The following is a 15,368-nucleotide window of genomic DNA, read 5'->3' on the forward strand; positions in this document are numbered from 1 at the left end:
CCGCAGTCTCCTCCACCGGAGGCGGGCAATTAGAGCAGCCGGTCGCCAAGAAATAGGTCTGCGATTGCCGAGCAGATGAATTAGTTGGCATTCGCCGTCTGCATGGAGGCTAAGTTCAGCACGCAGGGGACAAAATGTTGGGGATGTATGGAGTCACGACGCACGACGCAACGCGGCTCGTCATGACCTGAAGTGAATCACGATGGGATTTCTTTAGTGACGTGAAATTTAGGTTGCACTCAGGCATGGCTTGCGCGCTCCATATTTACCAGCAGCTGTAGCCGTATAGCTGCTTTTTTTTTAATCCCACTTTTCATCACCTCCTGGTTTTTCTGTTCTCCTTGCTTTTTTTGTTTTAATTCAATCTGAAATGCAGCAGGGCTCCGTCAAAAGCAGAAATACCTCTGCGTCCTGAACTTGCTCAAAGTATCTTGCACTATTTTTCTCTCTCTCTTTTTTTTTTTTTTTTCCCCTGAGAGAGAGCGGCTGCGCTTTGCGCTGCGCCGCTGAAGAAGTCAAGTGTTTGCGGATTTCTCTGCGGAGACGCTGCTTCATGCTCCGTGCACCTGTGGGCGCCGCAAAAGAAAAGGAGCACCGAGGACGCGCTTTGTGCTTCATTTTTTATTTTTTTTATTTTTATTTTAGGGGCTCTCCTGTCGAATAAAGCGTGTGTCGGATGCACGGCTGGATTTGCAGCAGTCGGAGAGGTCTAGTCACATTCAGCACCACATCAGCTTTGAACAGCTCCCGGTCGTCGCGTGTGGATGGGCTCTGTCGGTCTCCGTGTCTCCTGCAGCTCCTAACTACCGGCAACAATGGCATCACACGGTTTCTGGTCTCTTGGCGGAGATAATGCGGGGGCCAATACCGGGAGTCAGAGCCCCAGTACGCGTGAGTGGCTGTGGCTTTTTTTTTTTTTTGTTGTTGTTGCCTTGAAACCACCTCTGATGGACCGGGCGCAGCGTCAATGCCAGTGCATTGTCTCAAGCCAGTGCCTTGCATTCACTGAATCCCAACCAGACAGGCCTGCTGCACTTACAGCTGCCTTTCTCTCATTTCATTTCTTCTTTTACCACAGGAGGCTTTTTTTTTTAGTCTAAATGGTTATTTTATTCCACGTTGCATGGCGTTTTTTTATGTGTTTCGGCTGCTATGTTAAAGTTGGACTAAACCTGAAAGCCCGCACGCCCCTCATTTGATTTATCCCCTTCTCTCTTCCAGCCAGGGCTTGGTGCCAAGCGGCGGCCCAGAAATTATCCGGAGGAATTGGATCGAAATTATGTGGTATGTTTGGTTGACAGCGGAGGATGTGTGTGTGTGGGGGGGGCGTGGGTGTGCGTGTGTGTGTGTATTGGTGGTGGTGTAGGAAGTGGTGGGAGATGGGGCGCTGTTATCCCCCCCATCCTTATATTTAGGCTACAGTCTGGCCTTGTCGTCTGAGCAATGAAAGAACTATCTCGACGCTGTTCTTGTGCGTTTCCAAAGCGCTGCTCAATGTCGGGGAAGTGGAGAAACCCGCCGAGGCTGGAGACAAGCAGCCGCCGCAGACCGCCGCTGGGACCTGCGGCTGCAACAAATCCTGCAACTGCACCAAGGCTGCCGTGGTCTTCTCCGACCTCTATTCAACAGGTACACAGGCATGCTGGAAAGATGGAGCATTAAAAACAAACAAAAAAAACAAAAAAAAAACAAAACAACGAGCCTCCTGATGTGTTTCCCTGCAAAACTTGGCTTTAAATTGCAAAGTTTTCAATTAGTCAGTGCAAAAATACCCCACATTATCATTATTATTATTTATACAAATCTTAAATCAAATCATCTGACATTATAAATCAATTGCACCTGATTATGTAAATTATCCAGTGGCCTGATTATCATTTAAATGCAAGGTTATCTTTTATTCTTTTGTTTTCACCACCAATAAAAAAGTAAAAGAATTCAATTATTCTTTATGCATTTATATTTAATTTATTGTTCACATTTTGTGGTGAGTTGTGTTGCATTTTTATTATTATTATTTTCCAAAAGAATGATATTTCGGAGAGGTCACCTTCAGCAAAAAAATCTCCTGCTTGCAGGTGTTGAGCGCAGCAGAAGTCAAACCAAATCAAAAATGATGAGCTCAGATTTTAGATTTGTAAAAATAATAAGACGTGCAATCATTTTTTTTTTCTTTTTGTTCATCCCTGTGCACATGTTGACTCCGAATTAGTGGCTTGAAAATGTTGCACGAAACGGCTTCTTTTGTCGTGACGCATCCCTCCAAGAAAACCCAGATTTATAAATCATAAGAAGAAAATATATATATAGATATTTACATTGATGCCACTTGCATTCATTTATCCGTTTTAAACCCACAGACCTGTTACCCGCCATGGACGGTGACACCAAGACAATGACCTTCCTGCAGGAAGTTGTGGATATCTTGCTGGCCTACATCGTGGAGTCTTTCGACCGGGAAACGAAAGTTATTGATTTTCATTATCCAAACGAGCTGCTCCAGATGAACAACTGGGAGCTGCAGCATGAGCCGGCGAACCTGGATGATATCTTGATCAGCTGTCGCGCCACCCTCAAATACGCCATTAAAACAGGTCGGTGCTTAGTTTCATGGCTGCATGCTGCAGATGCATAGCCTACTTATTTTTTTTTTATGGCCCCTATTTTATTTATTTTAACCATGTTACGAAATGATCCACTTCTTACTGTATGTTTTTGGAGGCCTGAATTCCGGCCTGCCGTGTGTCTTTGTGTGAAATTGGTCCACTTAAAATAAATTATTTTAAAAGCATATAAAAAGTGAAGACATGTCAATAACACAAAGCTACTATGAGAGGATTTAACACGGTGCAAATGATTTAAAATAAATAAATACATGCAAGTTAAGCTGCAATAAAGGTTTTTGGGTATTCAAAAATAAAAAAAAAGAAATACAAATATATATATATATATTCTTCATTTAAAAAAAAAAAATAATTAAAAAAAAAATAATAAACGATGCCTATAAAACATCACCATAGACGCTGTCCTCCTTCTCCTCCTCCTCTTCCTGGCCACCAGACCGATAAACGCAGTGACGCAGTAAATCTGGTTCCAAGTAGGAGATAATAGGCTAATAAGCGGGCTTCATGGGCCAAGTCCATTATTCTCCCCTGACTGACACACGCAGGAGGACATTTACTGCAGCAGCAGCAGCACAGATTTCACCCCTTCAAAAACAAATACACATATATTTTCTCTATTTTTACCCATTTAATAAAATCTAAGATGATTAAGGTTCATGTATTTGTCAGGAAGTCTAACCTCTATTACATGTACATTAACAAAACAAAAAAAAAAACACATTTTAATGCATTTGGTCTTTTATCATGTTTAAAGAAAAGAAAAGCTTTTTTTTTTCCAGTTTCTCTAAAACCACCCATGATCATCAAACAAAAGTGGAAATTGTTTTTGCTGTATTTGTCTCTTACTAAACCCCCACATTATAACGTATTATTATTTAAAGCATCACTACTGCAGCTTCATCTCTACCATGTATTTATTAAAGCATTTCAAAGCTGCACAAGCTCAGACTTAACACGCATATGAAGCATGTTCCAAAATGTTCAAACTGCAGCCATCTCACACCCTTCCTCCTCCTCCACCTTTCAGCCCACCCCAGGTACTTCAATCAGCTCTCCACAGGATTAGACATGGTCGGCCTGGCGGCCGATTGGCTGACATCCACCGCCAACACCAATATGTAAGTATGCTGCCTGCTACATCAGGATTTTAAACGCTGATAATGACAATGGATTCCATTTCCGGCCCGTCCGTGTGCACTCTGCTCTGCGTCTGCACAGCGTCTGATAGTGGCTCCCCCCCCCCACTCAATCATTGCAAATAAAAAGGGTGAAATGAAAGGCAAGACACCCCCTTTACTCCCTCACTGCACCCCTTCCCCTCCCACCTCCGGTTTTTATCCCTCCCCCCTCACCTCTGATCCTCATGGGGATTGAAGGGGGGGGGGAATTAGCTCTGAAATTAAATTCTGACTAATCTGAAGCTAATTTCTGATGTGTGTTTCTGGGCTGATAAACTCTTCAGCTCTGGCAACTGTGAGCAAAATATGGCACTCGTTTTTTAAACTGCATTTAACATAACATGTTTTACAAAGACAGACACTAAAATTAGTTTTTAAATGAGCAGGAGGGGAGCAGGGAAATGTCTTAACAACATAGAGCAAATTTAAGAAGTGTGAACAAATGTGGCTTTGAGCGTGGTCAAATTTTAAACTAGATTTTTGTGTGAATGCAAAAAAACATCAGTGCCAGTTGTGCCCCTTCAGACGTGAAGATAAGGCCTGTGAAATCCGTGCCCAGTCGACTATCATTCTGCACCGCCTGCGCAGAACAAAAGAGCGTTTTCTAAAATGTGTCCTGAAAACACCCAAACTGCAGCAAAGAGGCTATTCTTCTGCTGATGAGTCATGATGGTGGCGCCACGTTTTGTGTGTGACCATGTGATGTGTCTTGTGTAACGCAGGTTCACCTATGAGGTGGCTCCTGTCTTTGTGCTGCTGGAGTACGTCACCCTGAAGAAGATGAGGGAGATCATTGGCTGGACGGACGGGCGAGGAGATGGCATTTTTTCTCCTGGTATGTATGTATGTGTGTATGTAATGCAGCACGAACCCCATGCAGCACCCCCTCTCCCCCCTCCGTCTCACTGGAAATGGAACTGCCAGAGTGGCTGTGTGTGCTGTAATGTGTCAATTTGCATTTTGATGATATAAATGGAACTCGTTTCAAAGCCAATTAGCATAAAATCATTTTCTTTTTCTGGCCTAAGCTCCCCCCACTCCCTAATTTCTCCCATGCACTTCTGGTTGTCACGTGACGAGGAGCAGTCACTGGAGGATTTAATGACAGGGCCTGTGATTGGCTGTGACACTGCAGGCAGTGAGCTGTGATTCTGGATGCTGTGTCATCTCTCGATGCGCCCCTGATTGGCTGTAAACAAAGCATTTAGCTGTTGCTCCTTCATTTTGAACACGCACGGACATTTTAAAACTGTTACGCTTTGTTTCAGCTTTACCCCTGCATCCCTCCCATGAGACGCCACCTGACTGTTAACCACTGAGCCCTGTCTTGTCCTCTAGGTGGTGCTATTTCCAACATGTATGCCATGCTGCTGGCTCGCTTCAAGATGTTCCCTGAGGTCAAAGAGAAAGGAATGTCATCTGTTCCCAGGCTGGTGGCCTTCACGTCTGAACACGTAAGTCTACGTTTAATCCTCACCGTGTCTGTGGCTTGATTCCTTAAATCAAATGTCAAAGATTTTCCTTTAAAAGAGAAATGGTCCCATGATAGCATGTCACGTTCTCACCTTTCCTGCTGATATGAAGCTGACATTATGTGTGTCAGAAGGACACGAGGTGACCGCTGTGTCTGTCACATTATAAGTGATAACCTCCTTCTGCTTTAAAGGACATCTGACAGTCACATTCAATGGCACCCAAACCATTCGTTATTATTATTATTATTACATATTTACAGATTTATCTTTCATCCACTGTAACATGGTTTCTTTTGTTTTTTATCCAGAGCCACTTTTCAATCAAAAAAGGAGCAGCAGCTCTCGGCATCGGGACTGAAAGTGTGATCTGCATCAAAGCCGACGAAAGGTAAAGTCGACCTCCAGCTGAGCCATCTCCTGTCATGGACAGTAACAAAGTACTGTAAATAGTAAACGGTCTTTTCAACATGTTGGTACGCAAAGCGCTTTACAGTCACAGCGACACATCTACACATTTCCCAGTTCACACAAGGACACACACTTTTGAATAATGGTGCCAGGCATGGGGAGCAACTCGGGGCTCAGTGTCTTGCTCAAGGACACATGATTGAATCCTCTAGCTAAATGCTAATGCTAAATCGATTGCTGCTAACGCAAACCGATCACTTCCTATGTCTGCAGCTTCACATTAAAAGGTTTAAAGTGCCAAAACACCACATGTGTTATGTCAGTGAGGATAGTTTGCGTCTATCAAAAATACATCAGTTAATTTTTGGTATTTTTGACCAATGGAGCAAGAAGGAGTGTAACCACAGTGATCTGTTAGATGAAGAGCTGCAGGTGATGGGCAGAACACCTCCTACTTCTGCAGGAGGTAACCTCAACATGTGGCCTTACTGTGTTGCAGAATTGTGTGAAGCATAAATTCAAATCACGTGTCCTCATAGAATGACGGGAAAGACCAATTACTGTCTGACTGTTTTATTTTATTTAGTGAAATGACAGCAGTTGGTTTTGCCACAAGAACTCTGTCGCCACCTATGCTGCAAAAGGACTTAATGTTCGCGGTTAAAAGGGAACTACTGTTTTTTACAACCTGGACCTTATATCTGGCATAAAATACGATCATATACTCACCCATATAACTTTTGTGCCATTTGCACTCGTTCAGGAGATAATTAGATCAGCGTATATACATATAGTGGGAGTGACTGGGGCACCGAGACGCAGCCTCTAAATAACGCATTATCTGCCGCGAAACTCGTTCATTTCACCAATATTTTGTTTTTGTACACTAGTGCTATTCACCGTTGAGTCCAGAGTTACCTGTTATCATCATCCAAGGTCTGTAGATTGACCTACAGACCTTGGATGATGTCATCTCTGAGCCCCACGTGCACCCGCGACGGTCGGATTGTTTACCTGTAATTTGCTAGCGTTAGCGTATCATAACAAAATATTGGCGAAATGAACTATATGGATATACGATGATCTAATTATCTCCTGAACGAGTGGAAATGACACAAAAGTTATATGGGTGAGTAAACAATTGAATTTATGCCAGAAATAAGTTCCAGGTTGTAAAAAACAGTAGTTCCCCTTTAAGTGGGGAGGAAAGACGAGAGATAATTTGCCTTTTTTCATCATTCTGTGAGCAGCTGTGGTCTGATTTTATGCTGTTTATGAGGGCACAGTGAAAAAAGTTGTGGTTACCCCCTTCACAAGTTGCAGTCTCACCCTCTCGCCTGCAGCTCTTCATCTAATAGATCACTGTTGTCACTTTAGGTGCAATTTTGAGGTACATTTGTACATTATTATTTATTCTTTTTTTTGCATGTTTATTCTTCCTCTCAGTTCATAGACAAGTATTGTAGTAATACTAGAGTCATTTACCTTCCACAGTTTTCATACTATCTGTACATAAAACACTTGTCTTTTTCCTTTGCAGTGGTAAAATGATCCCAGCTGACCTTGAGAGGAGAATACTGGAGGCGAAACAGAAGGTAATGTGATACACATTTATAACCCCGGCAGATATAACTTCATACAGAACAGGTTTTATGGGATTCAAATTTGGAAACACATTGCAACAGCATCAAATGTGCTTCATGTGCCGTATTTGCTGCATTTGCTCTTGTGCAGGGCTTCGTACCTTTCTTTGTAAGTGCAACCGCTGGGACGACAGTGTACGGAGCCTTCGACCCTCTAATCGCCATTTCTGACATCTGCAAAAAGTACAACATCTGGATGCACGTGGATGTGAGTAATTCAGACTAGGGTCTAAATATTAACTGAAAAGTTTTTATCACCTGCCGCAGAAAGAGGGAATTTTATTGAAAGAACACACAGAACCGCAGAGCTCGCCGCCGAGTCTGACAAATCTATTATGTCTGTCTCGCCTCCGACTGCTCGCGGTTGACCCAGATAGAGAGCTAGCCATTTCCCATCTAACACTGGAGATTAGAAAAACTGGAACAGAGGCCGTAAATCATCTCCTCCCCTGACTTCGCCATCATGGCCTCTCTCACTGAAGGAACTCTATCTATTAATGAAGGTGATTTAGTCCTGACAGGGGGACACCTCTATTAAGAGACATAAATGGTCTTGTCTATCATTCCGCAACGAGCTGTGATGAAAAAAGCAAACATCTCTTCTTTTTTTTTTCTTTTTTTAGAGAATAACATTGTGGCATCTGCTGCCTTCAGTGGCCTTTAGTGGCTTTTTGACAATAATAAATGTCACAAGGCTCTGAGAGGTCCAGAGATGATTGCAAAAGCAGTGATACATGTTTTTTACATTCGTATGAACACTAGTTTTCTACTAATAATCAGAGTAAAAATACCTCATGTAACAACCTTCATCAGAGCAGAATGGCGTAATCAGAAGGAGTTTTCAGTCAGACTGAGAGACATGCTGTAAACCTTTAATAATCCATTCAACAGGAAAACATCCGCAGAAAAATTGTGATAAATGTCAATTTGTAATAGAACAAACAACAGTCCAAAGATCTTCACTATACTGTCACATGAGACAAAATGATTTTGACTGATTTTCAAAATAACCCAGACTCATTTTTTTCTAACAATCAGCTTATCAAGTAAAGGTTTCACCTCCAGTCTCCTAAATCCAGACGAAAATACATTAAGGTCTTTAAGAGGAGTCTCATATCTGTTTGCGAAAAAGTGTTGAAGATGACAACATTTAGTAGCGTATAGTGTGTATATGACTAAACTAGGAAAATCTTTGGGCTCTTTAAAAATGTTTTTCTGTCATGATATAACTTTTTTTTATAAAGGTCTGGACATAAAAGTCCAGTATCAGTTTCGCCAGCAAGTCACTCTTTAAATGTCACCTTTAAATGCCTAAAGACTCAAAATCTAGATCAAGATTATTCAAGCGTTGCCGCTTCATAAAGCTTCTTCAGAGACACAGCTTTGATATTTAAAACCTGTGGACTATCCCTTTAAGACAGCGCTGCTATTTAAGTGATATTTTTGAAAAACGTGTCTCAAAGATCCATTTACGGTATCACGTGTTTGATAGACATCTTTGTGTGCTGTGTCCAGGGAGCGTGGGGAGGAAGTCTGCTCATGTCCCGGAGACACAGGTGGAAGTTGGACGGAGTCGACAGGCAAGTGACTGTTTTTTTAAGAGAACGCAAATATTAGAAGCTGGAGAAAAGATTAATGGTGGTTATTTTTTATAAACTGCAGGGCCAACTCTGTCACATGGAACCCACACAAGATGATGTCAGTCCCTCTGCAGTGCTCTGCCCTGCTGGTCAGAGAAGAGGTAAGCCTCGGTTTGATCACCGCACCTCACCACGCTCTACAAACTATCTGCTCCCCGGTTTGTTTTACTGAGCCAAATGTGCTGGACCTGACTCCACAGGGTCTGATGCAGAACTGCAACCAGATGCACGCCTGCTACCTGTTCCAGCAGGACAAGCACTACGACCTTTCTTACGACACTGGAGACAAAGCGCTGCAGTGCGGACGCCATGTGGACATCTTCAAGCTGTGGCTCATGTGGAGAGCCAAGGTAGGAGGGGCTGACGCGCCATTCAACAGAAAATAATGTGCAAAGTTTACTGTATGTGTCTCGTTTAAGCTGATTACTTTGCTCTTCGTCTCTTGGCACCTCTCCTATACACCTGTAATTTACATATAATGGCACAAAAATGGGACAATTACCCACAAAAAAGCTATGAATAGTTCAGTCTCTGAACATAGTCGCCTAAATTCTAGTCTAAATGTTTCCGAATAGACAGATTTAACAGCTTTATTTTTTTCTTTGACAGGGCACCATAGGGTTCGAGGCTCAGATTGACAAGTGCTTGGAGCTGTCGGAGTACCTCTACAACAAGATCAAAGACAGAGAAGGATACGAGATGGTTTTTGATGGGAAAGTATGTTCACATTTATCTCGCACTTGAATAATTTGTCTGCGGCCACACAGTCGGAGCTAACATTAGTCCATGTTGCATCTTTTACCTCAGCCATATTCAGTGTCATTATGGGGGACTTGACTGGCACGCACAGTGTTCTGCCTTTGTGTTGGATGAATGCCATTTTTACCCCTAGCCGTCAGTATAATGTGCTGCTATTATGTTTAATGAATAGCATAACGGCCTGTAATTGCTCATATGCATATGAATAGCGCGGTCTCCAGCAAGCTAAACTACAACACAAACATATGTGGGAATGAAGGGGTTATTAAGCAAAAACTCTTCTGTTAAAAAGCTCGGACTCCCGGAGTCATTTATAACAGACGCTCTTTAATGTTTCAAGGCTTATTGTTTTCCTGCTGAGCCCCAAAAAAAGGCTAAGAGCATCATAACCCAGAGGGTGAGGAGAAGCAGCCAAGTCCTTTGGGCAATGGCCCAGGTGTTCACTTGTCTGTGCCTCCCATTGGGCCATTACATCAATCTGATGCTGAATATACTGCTGCCCGAAACCAGCCCGGCTGTATAAATGAGGCTGGTGTGCATGGTTAGTCAGCCGACGGTAATGAATGCCTTTCCACTCGGAGGCAGCCAGTCGGCTCTAACAGGGACTCAGATGCCGAAAAATAGAGCTTTCAGACGTCCAGGAGAATCTGAGGAGGAGGCAGACTACCTGTCCTGTGAGGGAACATCTAATGGGTTTCTGCTTTGTGATGTGAAATGACATATTCGGTGAAAAATTGGCTTCAATTTGGGGCTGCAGCGCCTTTTATTTGGAGATGTCTGTAGGATTTCATTCAAAGATGACCCGTCTTTATATATATATGCTTTTATACTGTGTGTACTTCACATGTACGTAGCTATTTAAATCTGATCCATTCTCAGTGGACTTTAAAACTTTAAAACAGAGATGTTCTAAGGTCCTAAATCTGAATGAAAAGCTTTTAATGGCACAAACATACCAGCTCACTGAATCATTTTAAGACCCAGCTCTTCATGTTGTTTCTTTGTGTTCCTGTGGAGCTTTATTTCCTCTCATCTCTCGCCGTCTGTGTGTTCCCTCAGCCTCAGCACACCAACGTCTGCTTCTGGTATCTCCCCCCCGGGATCCGCTACATGGAGGACAAAGAGGAGCGAAAGAAGCACTTGCACAAGGTGGGTGGGCCGAGATAAGGAGCCTGGCTGGCTGCGGCTGAGTCTGCCCGGCGAAACCCTTCCACGCGCCCCCGCCAAGCCCGTCGCTCATATCCGGCTCGACCATCACATGTCCGTCTAATTGGGGACAGCTCACGCTCATGGCACGCTCGGGAGAAGTAGCAAACGATCTTAAAATAGTCGGAGAGGGAGGGCTGTGAAGGAGTGAGGTTATTTGGTTAGCTAACGGGGAGGCCGTTCAGAGCATCCCACAGCAGCAGGGGCTACTAATTGACAATTAGGACCAACAGATGGTGTACGTGACCAACATAGAAAAATCGCTCCCCTCTCTCCTCCTTCTCTCTAAAACCATCAACTTCAGATTGTTATTTTCATAGTTCTGCAGGTGTTTTCCTAAAGCTTGGTCGACACTTCCCATGCGTCACTGACCGGACTGACTGTTTGTTGGCCAGATCCCTCTTTTCCAGACTTTGAGATTTAGGAATGATGTAATGGTGCTCAATTAGAGCCTGAACAGGAGGAGCCTTTTCCTCAGTTTCCACTTGCTTTAATGACCCCTTCTAACGGACGGGAACGACTGGAAAATTGTCAAAAGGCTGATTTGACATGAATCAAGTTGATTATTTAAGCGCAGGCGTGCCAGCTCGGATAGGACACCTGCAAGAGATTTGGAAGGAATGATTGGTGATGTAGAGCACACACTGGAATCCTCTATACGCCAACAGGCTGCAATCTGACCCCGAAACCAACTTTCTTCAGTTGAAGTTGAAGTCTGCTTCGGTTTTTTTCAACTTAATACATCCAGATTTATTTAAATTCTCACTATGAATCACTTAAGCTCTTAAGCTAAAGCTGCACCAAACTCTCATTTCAGTTTGTAATAGTAATCTCCTAATTTCTAGCTTAACTTTCCTGCAGTGCAAAAATGACAAGCACTCTAGCTCTAAAATGATGTCATCAGTAGGATGGCAAGGCCGGGTTTGGCCAAAACAAGGAGTGTGAGTTTCAAACTTGAAATTGAATCTGCCACCACCCGTCACAGCGCAAAAATCCACACCACGATCGAGAATCCGCCGAGCACAAAATAAACGACTGTCACCGTTCTGCTCTCAGAGATAACCCCCTCGACTCGGCGGAGGCAGCGGCAATCACAGTTCTGTGTACCCGGCTGGTGTCAGATTCAGCTGTCAGGTCGGGGTTGGGGGGAGATAATGAACTACACGGGCCAGGATTAGAGCAATCTGAGAAGAAATAAGCCTTCTGCAGGCTTCTGTGAATAAACTAACAAATAATCTGATTGTAAACTTTTCTCAAACTTAACAGATATCAGTTGATCATTGATTTAATATTTCACTGCAACAATATGCTTTTCATCATGGGATGCTCAGAAACTGTGTATAAAACACTGAAGTATCGTGTAGCACTGAGGAGTTCCTCAAAGGTTACTACAAATACACTAAACACTGTCTCAGAGATACAAAACCACCACAAAGAGACTCAAAATAATCTCAAAAAGACACAAAATTATCAAAAAGAGACCCGAAATGACCACAAGGAGACTCAAAATGACCAAAAAGAGGCCAAAAATAGTCACAAAGAGACACAGAGTAGCAAAAATAGAACTGGCTGAGACACAATATTATTACAGAGGCTCAAAATTGTCTCAAAAACAAACACAAAATCATCAAAAAGAGACTCAATATCAACACAAACATACACAATGTAACACAAAGATTGGAAATTACCAAAATGATCTCAAAAGACACAAAATCATCAAAAAGAGACCCTATATTGACCGTAGGGAGACTCAAAATGACCAAAAAGACACCAAAGATAGTCACAAAGAGACTCAAAATCAACACAAAAAGATACAAAATCAACACGAAGAGACACAAAACGACAACAAAAGTCTCAAAATTGTCTCCTGAAGTCACAAACCCACCAAAAAGAGACCCCGAATTACCACAAAGAGACTTAAAATAATAACAGAGACTCAACATTGTCTCAAAAAAGCACAACATGGCCAAAAAGTGAGTCAAAATGGTCTCAAAAGACACAGAATAATCATAAAGAGGCTCTATATTATTGCAAATACACTCAAAGTCAACACTAAGAGACTGAAAAAGTTGTATGATTGTTGTTGTCTGTCCCAGTTTGGATGTTTTCCCCCTGTATAAGAGAGCTGGGAGACTGGGAGCCAATAAACCCCTCCATCTACCTTTTATGTACAATACTTCTTCTGAACACTAATCCACTGTTTTGCATGTTTGTAGGTGGCTCCAGTGATTAAGGCCAGGATGATGGAGTACGGGACGACCATGGTCAGCTACCAGCCTCAAGGGGACAAGGTCAACTTCTTCCGCATGGTGATCTCAAATCCAGCTGCTACCTTCGAGGACATCGACTTCCTCATTGAGGAGATCGAACGACTCGGCCAGGATCTATAAGACTCATCTCACCAAGTCCTCCCGTGCTTTCCCCCTTTGACGGATGAATTGTTTGTCGTGAATGTACTGGTAAACTTTTTCTTTTCTCTCTCTTTCTCCTCCGAAGTCACACATTTAAGAGTATATTTGAGAAAAAGATCCACAGATATATCCATTATATTATGTATTGTAGCTTTGCAGTGGACTGACTTGGTCCGAAGCGGTGTAAAAGTGCTTCTGTCTTCTGCCTCTCCTATAGTGTAGTAAATCCCAGAGTAGTGTAAGTGACGTAACTTTATATGTACTTTTTGTGATATGAAAAGCTTGTGCAATAAGTCGATGAGGAAGAGTTTTATTTTTGAATCATTTCTCATTTGCCGAGTGTGTCGTTAAGTGCCAAACGTGGTTGTGTTCTCTTGTAACTTTGACATTTTAAACTTCTGGTTTAAAAGGAAAATAGCACTTCACCTTACCTCAGCTTAATCAACTGCCTTTACATCCGCGCATAGTACTTCAAGCAGTGACTCTGGATCAAAAGATAAATAAACAAATCTCCTAACTGGTGTTGTATCCCAACCAGAACAGGCTGCACCGCGGACGTAAACGGAAGGAAAGGGACGATTTTAAAAGGAAGCGGCGTGAAGTTGATTCAAAGCATTTATAATCACGTAAATCCATCCTCTGCCTTTCACAGTTTAATCTGCAGCTAATCTATCGCTCTATTCTCCTAATGTTTATCACTTCTAAGGCTTTTTATCTGTGTCCCCACGCCAGCTAGCGACATGCATACATTAAAATAAGAATCCTCCCCCCTCCTGACTATAGCTGTACTGCCAAAAGTTTTTTCTGCAGTGTCACAGATGTACTGCAGAAGACGCTCTAGATTGTTGACCACACCGATGGCTCCCGATTCGTTCTGACCAAAGTTGCTCAGTGGATGTGTACGTCCCCCCCCAAAAAATTCCAGGCTTCCTCAATGCTTCCCTGATTTTTGCTGTTGCATAAGATCCCTGCACCGGCAGAACGCACGTCACGGCGACAAAAAATCAGTTCAGTCAGGTCGCAAAGTCAAGCTCAGCTCACAAGCCGTTACATCAGCTAAGGCCTCTGTTGGTAAATCTAATTCATGGCGCCTTATCTATTGCTGCCTAAGCCTGCCTACCTTTGCTTTTTCCTCTGCAAGCTGCTTTGCAACCCGCCTCCACCCCAAGCTCCTCCTGTTCAGCTCAATACTGGGGGGTCTTTGCTGCTGCTGCTCGCCCTTCCTTAGGCTTTCCATGTAGGCACATAGAAAGGCAGAGAGGTCCCAGAACAGAGCCAAACCACCCCCCAAAAATAATTATTTACTGCCTTTAAAGAGATCTTGGTTCTTTTCTAACAAATGTCAGTAAAGCAAACAGCAAGTAAGACCAGTTAACCGGCAGGGCAAAGTGAGGAAGAGCCTTCAAAGCACTGGGCTCGCTTGAATTTGCAGAACTAAAGAGCAACATCAACGTGTCCTGTGCCCAAAATGAAAAGTCATTCCTTATGTAGATAGTGTCTGTTAGAGTCTAGCAGTAAGAGTTTATTTTTAAATTGCCAAAAACAAACACAAATTAAGCATTAGCACTTGATTCAGTGCAGCCTGCGTTGTCCTGAAGCCGACAGCAGATTCTTGCCCTAGACTCCACATGTAGGTTAATTTAGTCTTAATGTTAAGATGCTTTTAGGGCCAGGGGGCATCACATGACCTGCCCAGTCGTTGTCGCGACTGACGCCAAATCTAAAGGATTGTAACTATTTAAAGCTTCAGCAGTTTTTGAACGAGCACTTACTGAAAAGTCTGAGAAGGCTGGGAACGGGGCAATAAAAGCGTCTAGCGTGGATACGGGAACTTCACCAGATCTGCAGCTACTGTACTTCTGACCTCACTTGCACTAAATCATCGTAGGGGGTGGGGGAGCGGCGTCCCTTAGCATTGCAACCGAGGTTTCACCTTTATTCATTCACGAGCAATATGTGAGTATGGGTCCAATCTGTGTATATCCTGCAAAGCATTAAAAAAAATAAAAAACTTCAAATGTACA

At 43.0% G+C, this 15,368-nt stretch overlaps 1 protein-coding gene across 1 annotated transcript; it reads left to right on the forward strand.

Moving 5' to 3' along the window:
- Positions 1 to 815: 815 nt before the first annotated feature.
- On the forward strand, positions 816 to 13,781 carry gad2 (glutamate decarboxylase 2; the record flags this gene model as incomplete). Its single annotated transcript, XM_084565661.1, has 16 exons — positions 816 to 891; positions 1,222 to 1,284; positions 1,486 to 1,629; positions 2,361 to 2,594; positions 3,652 to 3,742; positions 4,525 to 4,637; positions 5,141 to 5,256; positions 5,586 to 5,665; positions 7,226 to 7,280; positions 7,420 to 7,536; positions 8,844 to 8,908; positions 8,991 to 9,069; positions 9,169 to 9,318; positions 9,578 to 9,685; positions 10,787 to 10,876; positions 13,150 to 13,781. 16 exons carry the CDS (start codon positions 816 to 818, stop codon positions 13,321 to 13,323), a joined length of 1,755 nt encoding a protein of 584 aa, XP_084421787.1. The 3' UTR covers positions 13,324 to 13,781.
- Between the last annotated feature and the right edge of the window lie 1,587 nt (positions 13,782 to 15,368).

The sequence above is a fragment of the Chelon labrosus genome (genome assembly GCF_963514085.1).
Source record: "Chelon labrosus genome assembly, chromosome: 18".
In the NCBI taxonomy this organism is placed as follows: domain Eukaryota; kingdom Metazoa; phylum Chordata; class Actinopteri; order Mugiliformes; family Mugilidae; genus Chelon; species Chelon labrosus.